A 24,811-nucleotide genomic window follows, 5' to 3' on the forward strand; every position below is an offset into this window, starting at 1 on the left:
GTTAAATGTGTCCTGCTGAGAAATCAACTAACCAACCAACAAACAGTTACGGGTGAATACATGACCTCCTTGGCGGAGATAATGATTATTTCACTTCCACCACTGTGATGATACAGATTCTAAATCCTTTGACGTAATGCAGAACGGATGATCTGTCCTCTGCACTGGTTACTCACTTGCTGTGACGTGCATCTATGTCCCACACAAGGCTTTTATGTCTATTTGAATCTATAAACGTCCTTTAAATAGAGATTTTTAAACCTGAACAGTGCCCAGTACAACCAGGAGGTGCTTAAAAGTCATATTTCCATCCATGCATCTCTGACGTGATTCACTCACTTTTTTATGCACAGACTTTCTCAGTCGGGAATTGTACCAACAAACCCACATCCTTTTGGTCACAAGTCTTTGAACATCACCGCCGCCCCCACTTTAATATTATATCACAGACTGGGAGGATGTGAGGAACCATACTGGGGCTGCGGAGACAAGACAGACACATGTCTCTGCCGTCTTGTTACACAATCGCAGCACAAAATAGACCCGTCATGTGATCTGCAGGTTCACAATTAAAGTCGCATAACGCGGCTGCGAGAAGCGACTCTGCTAGGTTATTTATCCGTCTGTCCAAAAGCGATGAACACAGCAAACAGGATGCAGATGCATTTGGTGGTGAGACTATTAAAAACAGCCATGCTGTGCAAGCAGTGCATTGTCAAAACCAATGAGCTGCGAAGAACAGTAGGAGCGCAGACACCATCCATCAGCACTGTAATAACAGAGTTCCTATACATCTACAGACAGACCGATTGGACAAGCGCATTATCTTCTACCTACAGTCCACACCATAAATATTGGGCAAGCTTTTGTTCTGCAGGCTTTGTGCTGCAGCACATTTGATTTATGGTAAAGGAATGGATAGTAAAATATAATGGCATTCGGTAGAGCACATACATCCACCAAGGCCTAACCCTCAAATTCAATCAAGCTGCACCACATTGCACACACTCATATATAGCTGTCCCCTAAATATGCCAGATTTTTTTCATTAAGATCCATGAAGTCAACGCCGTGGCTGAGTATTTCCACCTTAATGCCACGGTCACACATTCCCAAATGTTGCAGTGGCTAAACCTCACCGCCCGGTCACTTTGAATCTGTGCGAGCGAGGGGGCGAATACAACATTGGTGGTGAAGCAAATCCTTAGTGTGGCTTTGCGCAGAGTTCAACTGTGGTGAACTTTGACCTGCAATACTGGCCTGCATTCACTCATGTGGGAAATAAAATGGATTCAAACAGCCAGGGTTTGTGATGTCACAAACCTAAGAAACCAATCTTGTGTGTCTTGTGGGTCTCTCTGGATGTATTTGATTTTTAAAAGGTTTAACCTGAGCCAGGTCACACAACAAGAAACGTACAGCTGTTAAAGTACCTTATATAAGTAGTTTTCTTTTTTTAATCAATGATTTGGGATTGGTTCTCGGCATCGGCCGATACTCAAAGTCCAGGTATTGGAAACTGCACTGGGAAGAGAACGATGATATCAGAGCATCTTTAACTACAGGGAGACAGTATTTATCTAAGAAGCAAGCGTGTCAGCTACAGTGTGTCTTAACAAATACACACCCACTGTGTGACACAAACAGAAACAAATCACTCTCTGGTGCTTTTTTAGTAGCACAGCCAGATGGTTCGTTGTGGATCTGGAGCTCCTGGATCTTCAATTCATCACAATCTCACACAAACGGCTTCATAAATGTCTCTCACTCTCCTTGCAGACCATGATATGTGGCACCAGAGCCATTCACAGAACAGGGAACCAACCGGAATCATTTATAGTTGAGACGCGCTGCACGTACGGAATGAGTGAGCGTCTCAGGCAGCTCTTTGACAAATGTCTTCAGATGTATGCAAACACATGGAAAAGGCTCAGTCAATCAAATTGAAAGACGCACAGAAGTCAGAGAAGATTTTTGATTAATTATGCAGCAAAACAGGAGTCACAAATAATTAATTTAGCAGCGCCACGGAAAATAAACCATTGAAGTCACTATTACAAAAATGAATGACACAGTATAAAATGAATGATGTTATTGGCTGAATAGACACTAGGGATGTCAGTCAGTCAGTCAGAAAACAGGGTTCACTTAGAGGTAGGAATTTGGGGGAGTAAAGAAAAAAGTAGGTAAAAGTCCAGATGGCAGCGATTAGATTGAGGAACAGCGCCATCTAGTGACATATCTGTGTTATTACAACTCGTGCAGAAGTCAAAGAGCACAAGCCAGTATCAATTTGGTGATTTCAGTTCCAAAGAGACAACCCCAAACCTGCAGATCTGCTCTAGGAGTAATATTTTGAATATGTGATCGTTTTATTTGGATAATAACTACACATTTTATTTTCAATTCTTACTCTCAGTAAATGCATATAATGGTCAGAGCAAATATCAAAAGCACTACAAGACTGTGTACAAACGTTTTATGTTTTAAATACAAGAAAACAAATGTGATCCGAGAGGTGTTTATTTTAAGAAAGCCAAAAGAGGGATTAAAAGGCTCACTGTTGAGGTGAAATTGTAGAACAAGACCAATATGAAGTTGGTTTTTAAAAGAACGATTTGCAAAAATATTTTGAGGGTTGTTGTTTAATACTGGGAGAACACTGGTTTACATAAGCATTTGCTGCTGTTGTAACCTTTTCAGTCACTATATAATGTAACTGTTTAGACTGTCTACGCTGAATATATTGTTTATACTGTGTAGTATGTGATGTCTGAATGTAAAATGAATCAATCAATCAAACTGACTGTTGACTTGTTGTCAATTTGCAGACTCAACATGTTCTTATTACATTGTATGTAAATATCACTTGTGGCATTTATTCAAGAGGAGTAAGTAAATAAAAACAAGACTAAATAACATGAAAATAGGATTTTATGCAATAATTCTGTGAGGAATTAACTCAATGGATTTGTATTTATTTTTATTTGAGGTTTTATTGTCTTTTTTTTAATGTGACCTTAAATGTGTCCTTTGTGAAACACTTTAATGGCTGTATTGAACGGTGCTATATAAATAAAGTTACTTTTATTATTATCATTTTACGACTGGAAATCAAATCCCATGTATTCCTCAGTAAATCCCAGTTTCGCTGACCCTGTTCTGAACCTGAAGTTATGCCAACCAGATGTTTGCCCAAAAATGTTCATCACAAAATTCATCACATTATTTGGGAATAAATGTCAGGATGCTTGATCTGAGAAATTGTTTTATTAAGCAAGTCTCCATGACAAAACTGAAAAACCTGACGAGTCCTTTGATTCCCTCCTTGTAACAGTTACTCGACTCCAGCAGCGTTGTCCTGAAACTGACCTCAGTCACACATCAGCGTGTGTCGTCCTCTGTTTCCCTTTGTGTGCTGATTATCTGAGGTGGAGTCTTTACGTCTTCTTTGATGGTATATGTGGGTGGGGCCAGTTCCTGGACTGGAAGTAGCCCCTGAGTCCCTCCAGGTCCAGTGGAGGGAAGTAAGCTCCGATGCGTTTCCTCAGCCACCACTTCCCCTCTGCTGCGCTGGCACTGCCCGGCCGGCTGAACTTATACCTGAAATGTTCCCCTCGCACCCACCTGAGAGGGACGAGGACACAGGGGAGTGAGGTCCAAGGAGACATAAAGCAAAACTCTACAACGTCTTTATCTTCACAATTACTTTGATGGTACCTTTGCATCCTCTGCCCCCTGCTGGTTGAGATGCCACATTACCGTTGTACTCATGGTGTCCTGTTTTTTCTCGTCTCCTCAGGTGAACTGTGTTTGGCTGATTAAGAGGAAACCATTAGAGGAAGAGCAGGAAGTGTCACTCTGTCTGTTGCAGCAGCAGCAGCGGCCTGCCCAGCATGTTGTGTTTATTATTTTGTTTTCTTTTTTCTCTGATCGGTCCGGTAGTCAAGTTTTCGTGGCTTTCTTTCTGTCAGGTTCAGTTCTGATGTTGGTTTAGGTTAGAGGAAGGTCCCCAGATCGTACGACCCTTTGTGGGTTGGTCTGTGGGCTTTTCCTTCTTTTGTTTTTTTTGGCCGGCCCATCAGCCCTTTGCTAATCTTTGTAAAAGTTTGTAGTTGATTTCTCTTTAGTAATAAATTTAGATTGTTGCTGCTTCTCTCCAGCTCCTTTACCTCTTTGGGCTGTATGTGTGCATGCAAATGTCTGAGTGAGAGTCTCAGGACTTTCTGCAGACTTTCTCCCACCCACGCCCCCGAGTATAAAGTCTGCAGAATGTCTGGAGTCGATGTGAGAACCCAGCAGGAGATCCAACACTCCACAGACGCAAAAATGAGAAAAATGTAAAGAATACATGTAGAAGACACAGACGCTGATGTCAAGAGTTTGTGGTGATAAGAGCAGACGCAAGTGTCGATGTGCTGTAAACAAAAACACCTGATCGCCGCAGGAGAATTAATACGTTCCTTCCTGCCTCTGCATCGCCCCTCTCCTCGAAGATTTCTGTGTTGTGAACACGTCTGAGTGGAAAATCTCTTGCTGCGTTGTTCATGTGTAAAAGCCAAACTCCGGAGAAAGTCCAGACCCAATTTTCTGGACATCCTCCAGTGGTCACGTCTGAAAATGGCTTGGGTGAAGGCCAACATCCCGGACAAGCCCCCAAACCGAATACCATGAGTTAAAAGTTTATGTGGCATCTCAACCAGCAGGGGGCAGAGTATGTAACAGGACTAGGGAGAATGTTTCCTCTTCAATCACCAATCCTCACCCTGACCTTCTGTTCTTGCTCTATGTAACTTAGGTGAGTGGGTACGATCTCCTGTGACAAATGCGGAACTGACAGGTCAGAATCAGGTCCAGGAAATACAAGAGTAATACTGAACTGTAGATCAGACTTAGAAGTCATTAAAAAACTGTGTTTATCTCCAATATTCCCCTCATCCCTCCCTCCAACACCAAAGGATGACAGATAATGCATTAATTGCACCAGGACTTTAAATGTCCACTGACTTCCTGTTAAGTTAATACTGCTCTCCATTGCACTTTTAGATGACATGGATGTGCCTTAATGTGTCTTATCTTTTTAAATGTGAGATCCACCCTAATCTGTAGAGAACGGCATTTCGCTGTGATGGAAATGAAAGATAAAGTTGAATCTGAATCAATAATAAAGATTGCACAGTAGAAAGATGCAGTGCTCTGAACTGAGCTGCGCTCGCTGTTACCTGGGGGGGTCTCTGCCATGGAAGGGGCTGTGGTCGAGCAGGGAGAGGACGGTGCTGTCGTTGGAGAGCAGACGTCCGGCGATGTGGATCACCCACTCACTCTGCTCGTACGTCTGCACAGAGAGAGCGAGATTAGGTGAGAAAGAAAGAGGGATAGCTGATGAACAGATGAAGGCTCAAATTATACCCAGTGTCTCATAGTGAGAAGACGTTAGAGTAAGCACAATGAATTACTGCCCCCTAGTGTCTACATAAAGCAGATTTGTTGTTAAAAAAACACATGAAAATCAAGGCGTGCAAACCTGGAAGGCAGCAAACCACATGAGCCAGTCCAGCCGGTAATGGTACGGCGATATGAGGCACGGTCTCTGGTAAACATCCCCTGGTTTACACAGGAACTGGTACTCCTCCCAAACTGCTTTAGGGTCCTTGGGATCAGGACTCAGAGTGCCCTGGAAAATCACTTCGGTACGCTCCTTGGTGATGCTGGGGTGTGGGGGGGGCAAACAAAACAGGATTAAATAGTAATTAAAGCTGTGAGACGAGGGGTCAGGGTTGATTTCTACACATGTAGGACTCAGAACATGTATAAGAGAAGAGACCAATCACAGTGTAATCCCCCATTCCCTTTTTAAAAGCAAGGTGGAGGATTTGCCAGGCAGGAAGAGAGAAGACTTCTCTGCAGTGGAATCAAACGAGATGAGATAAAAAGTAGAAGGTGCGACATTCTCATGCATTTAGTGAAGTAGTAGGGAGGCAGCTTCTACTACTAACACCACAACAATAGACATTCATTCAGCCATTTTTAAATTGTCTTTCAATTTCAGTATCAATTTTAGGTTTAATTCCAGTATTTTTTCAGGCGTTTTAAAGCCACGTCCCACTCTGTGACCCCTGACCCCAGGATTCCCTAACCGTACCTGCCAAAGGCCCCGTAGGTGTTGACGATGCGCAGCGGGTCAAAGGAGGTGTTCATCACCTGCCTGGAGCTGAACAGGTTCATCACCACTGGGACGCTCAGGCAGCCAATCAGAATGCCCAGAGAAATGTTCACCACCCGACGTATCCACATACCTAACACACAAACAAACAAACAAACAAACAAACAAACACACGAGACAAAGAATAAAACATGAAATACAGCCAAGAAAATATGCTACATCAGGCTCCATCAATACTAAATATTCAGACCAGAGGGAAACTGGAAACTGCTTATGGGTTTGTTTGTGTTTCACAGATCAGCTTCATCTATTACACACACTTTCTACAACGCTCTGAGCCAAATTTGTCATCATTGCTCCCTTTCAGCATAAAGGAGCTGCTACAATGTTGTTTACTTGTGAAATTCTGTTGTCTTTTCTATATTCCTGGATTTCAAAAGGATCTTAGAGACCCAAAAGAAAACTGCAATTACAGCTTAAATCATGTCAATTTATTTGTAAAGCAAATAAAAAGTTGAGTGAGGTGCTATTCCGCTAAAATAGGGGCGATATGTAAACAGATCAAACAAACTCTTTTAAAAGCCAGTGTCCCCCTGGCCCCCCCTCCGAGATCCGCTCCTGCTTGTGAACTTTCACAAGAATGAGCAGACCTTTTTCCGCTGCTGAGAAGTCTCCTTTCTTTACTACCGGACAATTCTGACATAACAGCAATCCATCAAAGTGTGCAGCTCGCTTTTAAAGGGAATGGGGGACAGGTACGATTGTTCTCCTACACGCTGCAGCCAAAACACCAGAATGATTCACTTCCAGACGAATCACAACCCTTTTGTACCATGCCACCGCCACCTTTTTCTCCACTGTTCAACTCGCAAAAGTAGATTTGGGCACGATCTAAATGCGCTTAAAACCGTTGCTCTTACATCGTTAAAATAGAGCCCTGTGTGAGTGACCACTATAACACTTGTGGAAAAGCTTTGCCAGTTAGATCATAGGGCGGTGGGTATTGACGAACGTTGGCTGAGTCTCCATCAGTTCCTTCCTACCTGTGTCTGCCTGCTTATCCCGTGCATGGTAAAGACATCAACATAATCCACCTCAAACCTATTACACTAAAATGGCCTTTCTGGGTCTGTTCAAGTGATTAAAACTTGCTCACACTAAAAAGGTACAAACCTATTTTTTATTCAGCATCCTCCAATAAATTAGTCACTAATGGGTCCAACGAGACCAATTACTGAGAGGCCACTCTCACTCTTTTACGACATTTTAAACAGTGTGTGCTGTAAAAATGTAAGCGACATCACATTTAATTCCAATAAACTATATGTCATACTTTTCCCAGCTACTCAGCTGTCTAAGTGTTAATCCCTTTTCTTCCCAGAATTCCCTCTCCAACATGACTAGATCCTCTTCTTAAACCATTAGTAATACCAGCGAGAAATACCTTTCGTGGGTTTGTGGGTGCGTCCAGCTGCCTCGTCGTTCTGTATCGCCAGCACCGCCTCTTTGGCTCCGCCTCCGGAGCGAAACATGAAGCCAAGGGATGCGTCGTCGAAGCAGGCCAGACTGGGAACAATGGTGAGCCAGTTTAGGAAACTAAGGTTCCCGCTCAGGATCAGAACCGCCTACAGCACAGAAGATAAAGCAGAGAGAAAAGACACAAAGCTAGCACAGTATGTCGGGAGAAGTGCCTACATAATACTTCAAAATGTTTTCATTATATAAGAAGTGATTCACTTTGGTAGGACAAAGTATCCAGAGGACAAGCAAGTATTGAACCTAGCCTGTTTATAAAGATGGACGAAATGACAGCTCCCTAAAAGTGAAGCCAAATAATCTTGATCGTGTGTCTGCTGCAGAGCTGCTACGTGAGGTTTGTGATATGATCACTGGATTTCCTTGAATGAATGTAGGTCTATGTACTTAACTAAATACAAGGAAGCTAAGCTATGAAGCCGTCCTACAATAACAATAAAAACTTTGTTGATACAAATAGCATAGCATAGCATCATATAACCAATTAAAACCAATTTTACCGGAATAATAAGCACTTGAACAAACATCAGTGTGACAAGAACTACCTAAAATGAGGTGGGTTTAATGACCTATACTGCAGCCAGCCACCAGGTGGCGATCAAGACACTTTGGCTTCACATTTTGAATCATAAACCCTGTTGGTGAACTGCATCACCTGGAAAAGGATCTGGATCGCTCCATTGACCATGCACATCCGCCTGCCCAGGAAGATGAAGAGAGGGACAACAAGCTCGACGAAGTGGTTGGACAGCGTCTCGAAGCGATGGAACCACCACGGGGAGCGGTGCATGTAGTAGGACATGGGGTTGGGAACTGGCTGGGTCTGGAAAGAAATGGAACGGAGGAGGAGAACAGGGGAGTCTTTGAAGTCAGTATTATGTTACCTGATATTTGTCAGGAGAGGGTTTGACCACATAATCAAGAGTTTGAATCAACTAGTGCAGTGGTCGTTCTCAACCTGCCTGTTTCGAGTGGGCTGTTCACTTGGCCTTTGTTGAAGCTCTGGAGCTACTTCAGAATTATTTCTTGACATTAGTGATTCCTCCTCAAACAGTTATACGATAAACTGTCACTTTTTTTGTGCTGGACGTTGTGTACAGAGCTTTTTGTCCAAATCGCAGGAAATTCGACACTGCATTTCCTAGGGTTATGAAAACCTGTCAAGCTCAAAGCAGATAAAATTAAGGGTCCGCGTGATATGCGTTCCACAGACAGACATTATGAAATGTGATTGAAGACTAGTGTCTGATTTGTTTCAGTATTTGCCACCAAACATTTCCTCTGCTTTACTTTGGCACAAATTTCTTGTCTCAGCCCAGGTTGGGGAGCAATTTTCTGATGCCACATGTTCTAAATAAAGATGGAACTTTATTTAAATAAAGGAAACCCCACCTACACGCAAAAAAACACTCAGAGGTCCATACAGAGCTGTGCAGTGTTTGTGTACGTATGATTAAGTGTGTGTGTGTGTGTGTGTGTGTGTGTGTGTGTGTGTGTGTGTGTGTGTGTGTGTGTGTGTGTGTGTGTGTGTGTGTGTGTGTGTGTGTGTGTGTGTGTGTGTGTGTGTGTGTGTGTTAGGTGGTCGCACGCAGACGTGTAATGGCTGAACAACAGTGCTGATGTGGTGAAAAATAAATACAGCACATAAATAGGTGGGTTAAAAAGAAAACGGAAAAGATTGTTGGCACGCTAGTCTATACACTCATTGTTTTCATGGAATGGAAGAGAAAAAAGCGAGGGCGTTGTTATTTAACCTATAGCAAACCAAAACACCTCTGGAAATCCAAGGGCAAGGAGCCTGCAACCTCAGACAACCAAACAACCCCACCTGGCCTGCAAATTAGCTGCGTTACAACAAACAAACCAAAGCAAACAAAACGGCAACGGCCGAAACGCACCTACGCAGCCCCCTGAGAGTCAGGAGACCTGCAGTTTCTCTCAGGGCTGAAAGGGAGCAGTGTGTCGGAGGGGGTTAATAAGGCTTCACCTGGCGCCAGTGGGTTTCTGCGTGTGTGTGTGTGCGTGTGTGTGTGTGTGTGTGTGTGTGTGTGTGTGTGTGTGTGTGTTTGTGTTGTGTGTGTGTGTGTGTGTGTGCGCGTGTGTGTGCGTCCATTGCCAGTATGGCCGTTGACAGTTGAGATCGGAGCAGGTCACATAGAAAATGGACCATTAAGTATGATTTGTTTGGTGACGTACATTTTCTACTACACTCGATTTAATTACATTTTTAAGAGCACAAAATAGTGGTCACCATGTATTTCTCCCATTCCAGGGTTTAAATCAAAGCTTAAAATCGTGAATATGCCAATTCTAGAGACCAAGCTAGTGCTAGCATGAGAATCAACAGCAAAGCCCTCCCTCTCCCTGCTCTGTGAGGCTCGTGGAGGTGGAGAGAAATAAGCCTGCCATAGAGACATTTTCCAGATCCTAATACTGGCTTGAAGCCTGATGGGAGAGGAGGAGTATACCTGCAGTCTAGTGATACCCAGGAGCTCCCACCTGACTTTAACCCCCTCTGATTGGTTAGATCACTCAAATAACTTGACAAGGGCTTATCTTTGCACTGCTGATATCCGCTGATCAATGAATCTGGGGCAAAGACGCAGAAATGATATGAGATATATGGCTTTTTTAACTCCAAAAAAATGAGGAACTACAATGCCAACCATTGCGGTTTCAGTCTACATATAGTATTTTCCAGGCTCAGAAGCCCACTGTGACCTTTGACACCTGAAATCTGAATGGAAACTTGTCAAATTTTAAAGAAATTCCATTAAGGCAGATTATCATGTTCAAGAGGCGAAAAACATATTTTCAGAGGCCACCTTGACCTTTGACCCTCGACCACCAAGATCTAATCAGTACACAATCTGAAGACATTCTCTTAAGATGTTCCTGAGATGTTGCGTTCACACGACCAAAAACGTGTTTTGTAAGGTCACAGTGATCTTGACCTTTGACCACCGAGTTCATCCGTGAGACTAACTGACAAATTTTGTGTTCACAAGAATGGGACGGACTGACAACCAGAAAACATTATGCTTCTGGCCACAGGGAGTATTATAATGAAGAATCATGAACATCCACTGTAATGTCAAACAAAAATAGATTGCTAACATTAGCCATTAGCTTGCATGTATTGATCTCTACGATGATGCCTTTTATTGTGAAACCATACAGTCATCTTATTAAAAGGTTAATCTAATCTATTTTCAGGCTCTTAACACTCATCAGCAGCTCTTCACATGTTGAACGGTTGCACATGTTGAAAGTTTTTTCCCAGACTGAATAAAAAGGAAGGAAACCTGATAGCTCCAATTCATATTTGAGGTATATTATTCCTAATTTACTTCCATATGTCACAGACATTATATTCTTACACTGAACTCGCCATCCAGCCCCACAGCAGCCAGAGTATTTCAGCATGTAAGGCATTCCCATTACATCTTTGACAGTGTCAGTGTCTATATTGTATTTTAATGGGTCTGTCAGCTCCAGTCATGGTAAATGGTCTTTATCTATATAGGGCTTTTCTACTCTTGTTGACCATTCACACGCACATTGAGTTTATCTATGCAGCACTTTCCCTATCATACCTCGGTCACACACAGGGGCATTTTGGGAATCAGCATCTTGCCCAAGGACACTTCGGTATGTGGAATGGGGGAGACAGGCATCAATGGTTTGTGGATTACCTGCTCTACCACCTGAGCCACAGTCGCCAGGCCATAGGTCCATAGGAGCCTGTGGATTCCTTTCTATGTTAATTAGAGAAGGCGGCCCCTCTGCAGCCTCCTCACGCAGAGCAGAGCAGTGCAGGTCAGAGCAGTCCAGCGTCCCACAGGGGAAAAACAAACAAACTGGATTTGCAGAACCTCATGCTCCGTGTACGAGGCTGACGATCTACTGAAACCCTCCACAGCGGTTACTGTAATGTGCTGCCACGGTTTGGTTTTAGCCGTCTTGTCATCAGTCAGCAGACAAAGCAATGTTTTGTACATCTGGATCAGTGCTAAGACGATCAGAATGTCAAGGAGAGTAGACCTTTGGGAAACTCAAAAAACAAGACTTTTAGAGAATCAGCCACAAGAATGATTTACAATAATAGTGCACTGTAACAAGTGTCATCTGAACCTGAGATTTGATAGTTTTGGTGAAATGTTTGGTTCTCAGGGTTTATTGATGTGGCGTTGCTGCACTTCCCAGAGTTCAGCAAACAGCTTTGGGTTATTATGTTGGGAACAATCTGAGTTTCTCTTGTTTTCTTTGTGACTGCTCATGATTGCCAGCCTCCTCCTTCACTGTTGTTGCATGTGGAAATGTCAAAACTGTACGTTTGTGTGCACCATAAGGTTTTTCCCAGGAAGAATGACACAGACACACACGTACTTAAAATACATCAACGTAACACACACACACATACACACACACCTCGTAGTGGTAGTCCATGCAGGTGAGGTCTGTCCAGCATTTGTCCCCTCTGATTTTAATGAGACCCTGGAAAAGACAGAAAACACAGAGAATTATTTTTACAACAGGGAATATATGCAAGAAAACTAAATAAATAACTACAAATACAGCACTGTGGCTGTAAGCATCCGCCAAACAGTGCAGTTTCTATCTGCATAATGTTTTTCTTTCAGGAGACAGGTAAAGGTCACCATGACCTTTACCTCATGTAATTAGTTAATATTCGAGTCCAAGTGACAACTGATCAAAATTTGAAGAAATTCCCTTGTTCTGGATATATCACATTCAAGAGGCCAAAGACATGTTTTGTGAGGTCACCATCACGTTGCCCTGTGACCTTTGACCACCAAAATCCAATCAGTTGATCACTGAGTCCAAGTACATGTTTGTGCCAAATGTGAGAGGATTCTCTTGAGGCACTGCGGGTATATCCTGTTCACAAGGCAAAAAATGTGCCTTATGAGGACACGGTGACCTTGACCTTTGACCACCAAAATGTCGTCACACAGGCCAAGCTGATTGACACAGACGTCCTGCATTCAGGAGAAAGAGTTGTTGGCCTCGTGCATTGCTGCCTGCATTTAAAGCCTGTTCATGCCTTGGTGAAGGTCCCTGACTGAAAGCTTACAATTCAAAAAGATATTTGAATGTGCCGATGCTTTTTTTCCCCCCTCATTCATAGAAAGAAAAAAGAAAAACCAAATATAATTGATGTCGTGTGTGTGTGTATGTGTGTGTACTACACTGGCCCCTTGAGCGCCTCCAGCCGTGCTTGCAGCTCTGTAAGACGGCACTGAGGCCCAGCTGTGCTGTGATTAGCATGTTACGCAGCACATTACAAAGTGGAGAGTCACACTTCAGGATCAAATCTGAAAGAACAAATCTAATTTGCTCTGCTGTTTGAACACATCATTAGCTTTTCTCGACCTTCAGCGCTCTCAGTAACAGCTCACAGTTGTGTGGCTCTGGAAATTAGCGCATATAAATCCAACTATACAAAGCTGTACCTAACTGGACAGGAGCTACCACTCTAAAAATAAAACGAGTCAAAAGAAAAACAGAAAAAAATCAAAGATGGAACAGTTTCTGTAGGGCAGAAAGTTGTTGATACTGACAGCAAGTGATGGTATTTATTCAGCTTTTTTCATATTTCAGTGTATGAGCAGGTTATTGAAGGTCAGTGCACAAAAATATAAAGTAAATTAAACCTATTTCAAAATAAGTCTCAATATGTCTGTGTGTATATTCCTTTCATAAAACAGAAAATAACACACAAGCAGATTACAGAGAAACGTATCCTCGGCCCCCGTGCCTGTTTTTCACCCGACACATCCAGGCCACGAGACTGTCAATACAGACACTTCAGCCCGTCATGTGGTCGCCATGGAAAGTGGAATAAATTAACCGCTAACCCTTCAAACCAGATTTAGAAGAACCAGGACATTTCATGTCGTTTATGAGCTCGGCTGCAGCTGCTGCGTCAGAAGATGTCGCTGATGATCCAACTCAATCATGAGATCCTGAAATGTCATTAAATCTAACCTGATATTCAGAGCTCCGATATAAACGGAGCAGTCAGCAGAGTGTCAAGAGCCCTGGGGAAATGATTCCACGGGCTTCCTCGAGGAAAACCACCAAGATTAAACTGACAGTCTCTACAGATTTAGTTTCTACACAAATATAATCCTCTAAAAACTTAAATAAACTTGAAAAACTTGTATGTAATAAAAGTAAGTTGTAATTTGTGGACAGGTTTCTACTCATTTAAATGTAATATACAGGAAAACCGTCGATTCCATCACCAGAAGTTTGGCACGTGTTACCAAAAGGTTTTAAAAGTTCTATATAAACAAGTGAGGCAGAGACCACAAGTCTCCACTCACAAATTCAGATACACTGAAACGTTGATGAAAAATGCATGCGACGTGAGGTACACTCCATCATGTTAAATGTGAGGGATTGGCCAGCAAAAGGTTTACCCTGGATCCCAACAATGAAAAGAGGTCTTTACATTTTTGAAAACAGGAACCATGGTAGCAGCAGCACCAGTATAAGTGGTTTTGGATTCAATAATTAAACGAATAAGGTAATGTACTTTTTTCCCCCAACATAAATCTCTAACAAAAATAAGCATTTCTTGGGTTAAGGCATTTAAGAAGTTACTTTTCATCATGAGTAAATGGATGGTTGGGTGTATCTTCTCGAAACACGCAGATGACAACACAATCTAATTTTCCAATAAGGGACTAGATTTACCGCACATCATACCCTATTTGTGACATAAGACATTTTAAATGTGTTTGCGTTCATGTGGTTCATTATTGGAATGAATTTGTTCCCGACTGGTAAAATTCTAAGAAACGCCTCCTCAAGTTGGAACCACATCTCGGAGAGTCATCAAAAATATTGGTACACAAGTGGTCACTTTTAAACCAATAAATATAATTTTACAATCAGCTTTAAATAATAGCTTTTACATTAGTTTTACGTTACACCTTTATCCCTTGCAAGCTGCATATCCATCTCTCACAAGGACCTAACACCACACTGTTTTGCCAATACAGATGTTTTTTATGATACCATGCCTACTTTTGAAATGATTTACATGCTTGTGTCTGTAAAATCGGATCCTTTTTCTTTGCTCTTTGTTGTTATGCAAATATTGGAAAGAGGTGTTGAGGTGAACACATACATTTTTAAACATGTTTGTTTACAGCGTCCATGTTTTTTCCTAATGGATGCTTTACAAAAAAAGACCTGATGTAAATAAATGTACAGGTTCTGCCATTGTTGCGACGTGAAGGTTTGGAAAGACCCAGGTATGTATTTTACTCCATCTGCAGCATCACACTTAAAAGCAGATTCTCTGAGAAATCAAGAAGAATGTTGAAAAATTCTATATCTAGCAATTTTACAGACAGTGACATGGACAAATGGGGAAAGGCTGAGACACATGTGAACAAATAATCTGAAAATGGATGACTCTAACAAAGTGTTAAAACAGCGAGACCAGACTAGTCACCCTTACACAGCTGGGATCGAACTGGAGCTTCAGTAACACCATTACAATTGATTTGTCAGGGTAACAAGAGGAATCCGCACGAAAAAGTTCAGCGTTCTTACTCTGCTCTTATGTGAACATGAACAACTGTATTTCAGATTATTTATTTAATGTTTTTGCAGCATCAATATCAAATTAGATGTAGTTTATCGTCTGATTACCCTCAGTCAGCTGCTGCTGCTACAAACAAGCTGCTGCAGCACAAATTAAAAAGGCCTCTGAGCAGCTAATGGAGAACAGTAATTTGTGTGTTATCTAGCAGATATCCATATGTCAACACTCCTGATTAGAAAAACAGATGGTCATTTGACATTTGATTTATTTGAGACTATATGTTGGACAGCCTGCTGGGCCATTTCTCTCTGTGTGTGTGTGTGTGTGTGTGTGTGTGTGTGTGTGAGTGAAAGATGGAGCTTTGTTTTACTGAGCCCATAACTTCACTTATCAGATGGTGTTTTATCTGTTAGCAGATGTTCTGTCGTTAAAAGGCCACTAAAGTAAGGAGATTTACACTCAACTATTACAGCAGCTAGTGAAGCATAAACAGGAAAATGTAACGTCGATGCCTGTTATAGGGATGACACAGTTACTGATTACACAGTATACCTAATAATTAGTTGTACCGTTTCAAACTTTCATTACCATGGTAAGTTGGTTGATACTGTAACAGCAGGAGAGCTGCTACTGCACTTAATGTGACAAGTTGCCAACCTTCTCGCCTCTGCCTTTTTGTGTTATTTTACATATCTGACATCAGATTTGTTAACAAGTAGTTGCACGTGCACCAAGGTCACTCTCACACGAGAGATTTTGAGTGACAGGTACACAGCATTAGGAGTGAAAGACATGTTCTCAAATGAGAAGGAGAACTGTATTGCATGTCAAATCTGCAGCTGAAACTATGAGGTCTGAATGTCTGCGTGGACAGTAAAAACATTATGGACTAAGGTGCCAGCACGTAATAGCTTGTGACAGCACTTAGCCCTGTACACACCAAGTTAGAGATCCCTGTTATTTTGAGAAGTACAAAAAACATCTGGTTCATTACGAAACCATGACAGTACAAATTAGAATATGATGGGCCGTCTGCACAATACTTTGTTCATAATAGGTGTTTTGTTATGAACATTTACCTATTTACGGTTTCGTTTAAACCTTCACTAAATTACATCATGGGTTAAACCATGTAGACAGTAACCAGTCAGATAACTTGGAACATTCCTTAGCAGCGCTGCAACAAAACAGTCAAGAAACATGATGGCTGGACTCTGCAGCTCCCCCCTCATCACCTCATTTCCTGACTGACTGAAGAGTGCTTTGAAGTGTCCGCCAAGCTGTGTTGTGTTCACAGTCAAAGCCACAGAGTCATGGTGAACCGCAGTCAGACAGATAGACTGTAAAGGCTGTGACCAGGGCAACTTAAACACTGAGGGACCGTGCCAGGGGGGTGTTACTTTGCTTTACACTGCGAAGATGCTGCACAGTCAGCGGGGGGGTCTTTTCTCTGCTCAAACTTCGCCCTTTCAAACCACGAGAGCTCCGCCATCATAATCTCATGTAATCTCTGTTCAAAGCACCTTCCAATTAAGCATTTGACAAAAGAGCCAAAATCCGAGGCAATTTATCAGTTCTTCAATGAACCGAGTCAAAGCCTCAATGACAGTTTCCTTTTGTTTATTGTTCTGCATCTGGAAGTGATTTCCTGACAGAATAGCATGTGAATGTTATTTGGATCTTTAACTTTAAAGTTCTGAATGTCTGACATTCCTGCCAGCGTCTGAATGCAGCATTGTTATAAACGACCCAAAAATGTAAATCTCATTGTGAAAATCCTCGGTCTGGATTATCACCAAAATGGAATCAGCTAAACCCAGTGCACTGAGGTATTTATACTTATATTAGCCAGGCCTGTTAGTAACTGTGTTCAATAGTTTGAACACAGTTGGACAGGACAACACACATTATGTAATGACACAATATCACCCTCCACTAACAGTAATATGCTAGTGGATGGTGGGTGTTTATTGCAACATCGGGGTGTTGAAAGATCTGGGAATCCATGAACAAGCCCTGCGCCAGACCATAAAACAGACAACTCTGCAGCCAATGGCTCTGGATCAGGAGAAAAGATCCGACTGGGCAGCAGGATATTGAGGACCCACACCCAGGTTTCATCAGCCTGTGGTGGGTCCGTCTTAGCAGAGGGTGTCTTGTGATTGGAAGATTGAAACACCCGATGACGCTAAGGTACATAACTGATGATCTATCACTCACTCTGCTGGTGATTCCTGATATCTGCTGTTGGTTGGCAACTTATCATCAAACTAGTGTGGAAGACCTTCAAATGTACGAGGGATATTTGCCATCTTGTCCTATGTTGAATGTTATGCCAAAAACACAGACTGTGCAAGGAGACCTTATCTTGGGGCCAGCTGTTGAAGCAGTTCTTCGAACTGTCATCCTGAAATACGTCCTGAAGCAGCTGCGGTAGTTCCAGCGCCTGAACCAAGTAGTGAGACTCTCTTCTTCTTTTGTTAAGTAAAAAAATGATCGTTGCACAAGCATCACTTTATTTTATCCTTATATTTTTATTAGCTAGATCATATTAGACTTAACGTGAACAGTCACATGGATGAAAATTCGCTATTCCGTGCCATTTATTCCCAGCGCCGTTGATTTGCACAGTCTGAAAACTAATAAAATATTATATTTACTGCTATCAAAGACATGAAAATTTCACAAAAGAATCTGGAAACCATCAGATATTCTTTGCTTGAAAATTGACTTTTAACAATGAATGATTTCAGATGAATTTTCTGTTTCAGTTAAAGGATTATTGTTGTAGAGCAAGTAAAGAAATGACTAAAGTGTTTCTAGTAATGTTTAATATCAAAATGAATTTCTAATTACACAAACAGAAGGTTTGTGCATTAATGTGTATAATACAATAATATAATTGATAATATAATTAACAATCAAAAAGTAAAGAAACAAACAAATTATTTACTCAGACTCATTCATCATTCATCAGACTCATATATTCAATCATTATATGAGAACATCCCTGCAAAAGCTCAGTGAGATTACCTTTTGCTGTAAGTAAAGGTGACCTGAATCTGGATGTTTATTTTTGTATTTTTATATAAAGTCAAAACACATCAAATTAAATTAGCAACTTTTGTAAACGAATGGCTTTTATTTACTTCTGCCCTTGTATATTCATAACTCCATGCAAGTAAAGATTCTGTGTTCAATAATTCTGTAAGAATGGGTGCAGATGCATTTCCATTTCAAAGTCTCCAGACACTGTATCGTGTCAGTTCTTTTTAGTTGTGAGGTGAACAGCTGAAAGTGAAGTGGAGCTGAGGTGCCACCCCTGTGTTGCAGCTCTCTTCATGGTCTTAATAGGAAAAACCTCACTGGGTTTGTGGTGGCTGCAGTGATTGGCAGATAAAACCCAGTCGGTGGTCTGACATTCACCATGGAAACTGTCAAACAACCAGACATGTTGTTTAGCCGACCATATAGTTGGGTTGGATTTCCAAATACTGGCAGGGTTTTATAGCAAAGCTCAGCTCCAAGAGTAATGGTCTAAAATCAGGAGGACAAACACTAGAATATCGCTATTGAGAAATTGGTACATTTCTTCACACTCTGTGTGTGTGTGTGTGTGTGTGTGTGTGTGTGTGTGTGTGTGTGTGTGTGTGTGTGTGTGTGTGTACTAAACACGTCTTTCTGCTTGAATTTACAATATCTGCTTCCTCCATGTCAGAGCAGGGTCTCTCCACAGGGAACATGTTAGTCAAGGTGCTGCTGGCAGGACAGGGGTTTTAACAAATTACATTTGATTTGTTTTTAATAGTGTTTGACAAGTTCAATAACCGCAACAAGAAGTTTGATGCAGCGAAATAGGCAGCAGAAAGTGATTTGTTTGCAAACTCAGGCAGGAAGAGATTATTGAATATGAAACATATTTCATGATACTTTATTACAGAAGCTATGATGCATTCAGTCGTATTTCCATAATGTACTGTCTTGTGGGAAAACACAAACCTGAGTGATGAGATCGTTTTTGGCAAGACCAAAATAATGTCAAGCCAATTTGTAAGCTCTCTGGAATCGCAGGATACATTTTATATATTTTGAAAATGTTATACTCACAGCTCCTAGCATGATGCGGACAATGAGCCATCTGAAAGTCCAGATGCAGATGAGCGAGGGGGGACAGCGGCGAGGGACCTGGGACAGAGTCCAGACCGGACACAAGAAAATGGCCAGAAAGCCCGTCTCCAACAGCTGGCTCTCCCAACCTGGACAAATCAGCAGAATATGGACAGTTTGGTGCTTGACTGTCTACAACTTTCTATCAACTCACTGCTCTTTGGTCATGCAGTAGCTGTGTCTACATTCAGGGGCCGCATCCTTCCAAGGTTGCATTTCAAGACCGATTGCATCACAGCGCGACTAGACTGTCGCAATACGGAGGCTCCTCCAAATGTGTCCTTCCAGCCCCAGGCAATGGAGGTTCTAGATGGATCCTTCCCACCACAACATATCCCATGATTCATTGTGCTTCTGTGACAAACTATTTTTCAGAGAAAGAGAGGTTATGTGCCGGGCTGATTTATGTTGAGTGATGGAATCTATCTTTTGATATTTTTTCAGCAAAAATGATAAAACCGGTGAGCGACTGCCGTCCGGCTGAGGTTGGGAGACCTGTAGTGACAGGGGACTTTGCCACATGGTACATTTGTTGGCTATGAATGTTTGCTAGTATAATAATATATATACATTGGAAACCGCTGATAGTGATCACATCTGTTCAGGACAACCTGATCACTGTAACCAGAGGAATTGTTGTTAAATATTTGTTTTGTTTGTATGAAAGGTTGTTTCTCTCTCTATGTTGGCCCTGTGACACACTGGTGACCTCACCAGGTTGTTCCCCGTCTCTCGCCTGATGTCAGCTGGGATTGGTTCCAGCTCCCCCTGTGACCCTCAAAAGATAAGAGGTTTGGACCATGGGCCTCTCTGCTCCTGGTCTGAATGGTCAGACACTACACTCATTTAACAAACCTGCTGTTGTGAGAGAGCAGAGACAATAGCTGCTCCATAGTCCCAAAAGCACGAGCAGAGCAGGTGCGGGACGATAAAATAACTCACTGCAACACAGTGTTGTAGGTAGAGGACTGTGGAGGTGAGCTTGGTTCGTGCACTCAGCTGCCCCTGTTCCTGGTTCCCCAGGCTACAAAGTGTTCAGTGGCTTGGACTGTTTTGCTGTATTCTGTGTAGAGCAATACAAATAAATAAGATCACAGCTCTGTGTCGTGAGTGTGTAGAGCTGAGAGAACCCACCGCCATAACCATCTGTGTTACAAGGACGATATCACATGGCTCACGGGTGCAGACAGCAAGCGCAAGGTGGATTTACATTGTTCTCCATAAGTGGTCATGTATTAAAAGACCTAAAATGAACCATGAAAATTATGACCCCTGGTCCATTTATTTGTTTGTATGTTTGTAAGCAAGATTACGCAAAGACTGCTGGATGGATTACCACAAAACTCAGTGGAAGGATGCGATGTGGGTCAGGGAAGAACTCATAAACCTTTGGTGCGGACCCCAGAATTTTTCTTTTCACTTTCCTTAACATTGTGAGATTTATTTCTACATTTTCACTGAATTTCCAGGGAATAATTCATGGATCTTGACTTCAAAGAAAATCTGGCATATTCAGGGAACTGATATCGATGAGTGTGTGGAAGTTGCTGCAGCTTGATTGGATTTAAGAGGACTGGGCCTTTGGTGGAGGTACACGCTCTCCTGAGTGATATTTAATACAGCTTTTGCATTGTGATGATTTCAGAGGATCACCAAGATAAATACAATTCATCCTGACGGGGAAATGAACCTCTCAACTGAATTTCATGGAACTCCGTCCCAATAGCTGTTGAGATGTTTTAGTCTGGACCAACGTGGTGGACTGATTGACAGAGAGACCAGCATTTCAATAATTCCTAGAACCATGCAGCATGACTAAACACAAAACCCAACATAATTTGATAATATTCAAGTTACCTTCATAAATGCAATATTGCAAGTTACAATTTTTTGTTTTAAGGGGTTCATGTGAGTGAAAAGCATTTGCCACTAATGCCCCAAAAACACCTCCCCCCCCCTCTGGTTTATAGTCTAGACTTGGGAACGATTGGAGCAGCTTAGTCTGCAGACGTGAAGCTGCGCTGTCAGCCATATTGTGATAATAGCTCCAAATGTAAAGTAGAGTGAGGGAGAAAAAAAAAAAAATAAATGTTTTTTTTAAGAAAGAGAAATACGAGCCACAGCTCCTGACCACAGACATCGGCCTGGCGTCTCTGACTACAAAGTCTCATTAACCAGTCAGAGAGCTGCCACTGACCTCGCCGCTCATCTGGGCCAGAGCCCTAACCTCGCATTTATACTTTCTTATTTCCTTCTCTCTCTGTCCCCCCTCTTGACTGTTGTATTCATGACGGTTTACTGGGTTCAACAAGTTGGGAGGTGATGTACTGTACATCAATGAACCGTAATTCAGTCAGTGACAGTGGGTTTTAACTTAATAACCGACAGCAAACAATCATAAGAGAGCTGGTGGTGAGATTTAGATTTAGAAGCATGAGCATTAACGTTCATTTATGTCCATGACTCTACAACTGCGTTCACTTAAAGGATAAAACCATACGTGATTTTTTTTTCTTCTTTGTGATCATCTGCATATAAAGTTCACACTCTTTTTAGCTCTGATTTTGGTCTCCACCGACTCCTGAGAAATATATCTTGCTATTTAGCAGCTAAAGCTCCACAGGACTAATGGAGACAACACATGTTAATGTATACAATATTAATAAGAGCAGCTTAAAAACCTTCACTGACAATGATGTAGTGATTTATAGCATTTTAAGGATAGCATTTAAAACTGTTAGTCATTTACATATGTTCCCATATGAGTACTCTACCAAAAATGACAGAAACAATCTTTAAGAAATAATTATTGGACATGTATTTTGATTTTATTAGATTGCTCCATGCCCCATCCACTAACATAGAGTAGGCAGGGTTTATGACCTATACTGCAACCAGCCACCAGGGGAGCGATCAAAAGGGTTTTGGTTCACTTTTGGGGAGCTGTAATGTCGTCAATCTTTATATAAAGCCTATGTTTAGGATCAATTCCCAATAGTATCTTTATGAGTGCCCATTTCAACCCTACTTGGATTAAATGATAGGACTATATAAGACATGTCCTCTTTAAGAGTTTCTAATCTAAACTTCAGTCTGAAGTTTGTAAGCGCACGTATCAGACGTGTCAAAAGAGCTCAGTGTAAATGAGACCTTAGTTTAAGGGGCCTTACCACGTCCACTTCTCTTTTTAGGTGGAAAACTGTGTGAGTCACTTGGTGTGGATCATGAAGTTCACTTACCGAAGGAGTACCTAGAAAGACAGAGACAGAAGCATTCTTAAACATCATGAGATGAGAAAAAATGAATGTGAAGATTTAAAATTTTTGCATTATTACTATTATCTTCAAAGTAATCCTCTCATCTGAAAACCAGGGAATATATGACGTATGCAGAAAAGAAGATGAAGTTCTATATATTTGGTTGTATGTATGTTTTCTTTTTATTTATAGTTATTAATCATTACGATTATGGTTAAACTGTAAAATATCAAACCTCAATCACGTATCTTAGTCATAAGGGTTATATAACAGGAATCGTTTCCAGTTGTTTTTTAATATTGGCCGATGTGTCAGGATCAGAATTTTTGACTTTCCAATATCCATATCAGCATCGGCCCCCAAAAATTCATTTTGGTTTGCAAAAACTTGTTGTTGGATCAGTCCTTTAACAAAGGTTCTCATTTATTTATGGCAGTTAAAGCAACGTTTCGTACAATTATGGATATAATGTGTAAAAATATGAGCAGAAGACTGACTCCAGGTCAAACCAAAAGTGAGGAGAGTGCCTGCCTCCAGACTTTTAAGAACTGAGAGCCAATCTTGCTCTTAGCTGGAACAAGCTTTTTGGGCCATCCAGCAGACCAAAAAAAACACTGACATTCATTTCATGCTGTAGTGATTAACCATATTTTAAGGAAAGTATTTAAGATTCAAAACTGTTTTGAGACTCACCACAGCTGTCCCACGTTGACCAGCGAGTGGTAAAGCACCCACAGTGTCGCCATGATCACCATGTTGGCCATTCCCGTCACCAGCACAAACGCCGACAGAGCCATCCCGACCAGGGCAATGCCATCCAGGTTGGCATCCATATGGCTCCAGTCCAAGAACCAGAGGATGGACGGCGTGTACGCGAGGGCGGCCATGCCTATCTTGCCCCCCAGGTAGCGCTTGACGCTGTTGAGGAAGTCCTTGACGGGCATCAGACCGTGCTCACCTATCAGCTGCTTGTTCTGGTTGAAAGCAACGCTGAACGCCACCACTACGGAAAAAGAGGGAAATGTTTGTATACAATGAAAATCAACCTTTTCCACATCAGCTATTTGGAAATGAAATAGTAGGTAAACAAAGGTGTAATTACATATTGTTTCTAGTGTTTCACAAGTATTTTGAACAAGTTAGGAGAATTTTAACTAATCGGAGCATCAGTATGAAATAACTGAAAGGTTCAGTGTGTAGAATTTAGTGGTGAAGTTGCATGTTGCAGCTGAACACCCCTCACCTCATTCCCCCTTCCAAACATGAGAGAGAACCTGTGGCAGCCTTCAGTTGTCATAAAAACACAAAAGGTGTTTAGTTTGTCCAGTCTGGGCTGCCTCCGTAGAGCGGACCCCCTTCAATGTAAATATAAAGTATTTAAATATAAAGGGTAAAGAAAACCACAATTCTTCACACACTAGTGAAAACACCACTAGGCTTATTTAATATAAAATTTCTGCCAATAGATCCCTTTCAACTACATCTTACACACTGGACCTTTAACAGTTCTGCTGAAGAAGAGAATTAAACAAAGAGTTAACATTTCTACCAAGAAAGTTTGACAAGGACGTGTGTGTATTGTTATTATTCCGTGACATGGTGTCAACTTTACACTTGACCATGGACCACGGACAACAATTACAGCCTCATGGCAAATTGACAAACGTAAAAATAAATAAATACATACTGATAGCTGCAAACCTGTGTGTGTGTGGGGGGGAGGGTTACCTCTAAATCATTTAATGAGAGGACAATAACTTCGTTGAGGACAATAAATAACGTGATGAGTCCCTCCACATCTTTTCTGTCTCTGCGGTGCAAAGTTCTTCTTCACTCACAGTAAATAAAGGCGACTGAGCGCAGCAGCACGATGCGGCTGAGCCAGTACGTTCCGGTCTGTAGCGACCCCGGTGTGTGCTCCGTGCCCGAGCCCGAGTCGCTGTCTGCCGCATGTTCTCCGCCGCTGTCCCCGGTCTGTGTCTCCTTCTGTCTGCGGCTGTCCACACGTCTTCTCCTCACACCGCTGTCCTCACTGCTGGCCGCCATGTTCCCCGAGAACACGGTCATGTGACCAAACCAGGACCTAACAGACGCGGAAGTGAA

At 41.9% G+C, this 24,811-nt stretch overlaps 1 protein-coding gene across 2 annotated transcripts; it reads right to left on the reverse strand.

Moving 5' to 3' along the window:
- Positions 1–3,255: 3,255 nt before the first annotated feature.
- On the reverse strand, positions 3,256–24,782 carry lmf1 (lipase maturation factor 1). 2 transcript variants are annotated; one of them, XM_035146080.2, is made up of 11 exons: positions 24,547–24,782; positions 23,402–23,711; positions 22,691–22,701; positions 19,392–19,540; positions 12,131–12,196; positions 8,355–8,522; positions 7,608–7,788; positions 6,143–6,296; positions 5,525–5,708; positions 5,223–5,335; positions 3,256–3,627 (listed from the first exon to the last, which is right to left on the reverse strand). In XM_035146080.2, exons 1-11 carry the CDS (start codon positions 24,773–24,775, stop codon positions 3,441–3,443), a joined length of 1,752 nt encoding a protein of 583 aa, XP_035001971.1. In that variant the 5' UTR covers positions 24,776–24,782; the 3' UTR covers positions 3,256–3,440. The 2 variants fall into 2 exon arrangements, with proteins under 2 accessions (XP_035001971.1, XP_035001972.1); XM_035146081.2 differs by having other exon boundaries at positions 24,437–24,573.
- Positions 24,783–24,811: the final 29 nt, after the last annotated feature.

The sequence above is a fragment of the Hippoglossus stenolepis genome, chromosome 21 (genome assembly GCF_022539355.2).
Source record: "Hippoglossus stenolepis isolate QCI-W04-F060 chromosome 21, HSTE1.2, whole genome shotgun sequence".
NCBI lineage: Eukaryota > Metazoa > Chordata > Actinopteri > Pleuronectiformes > Pleuronectidae > Hippoglossus > Hippoglossus stenolepis.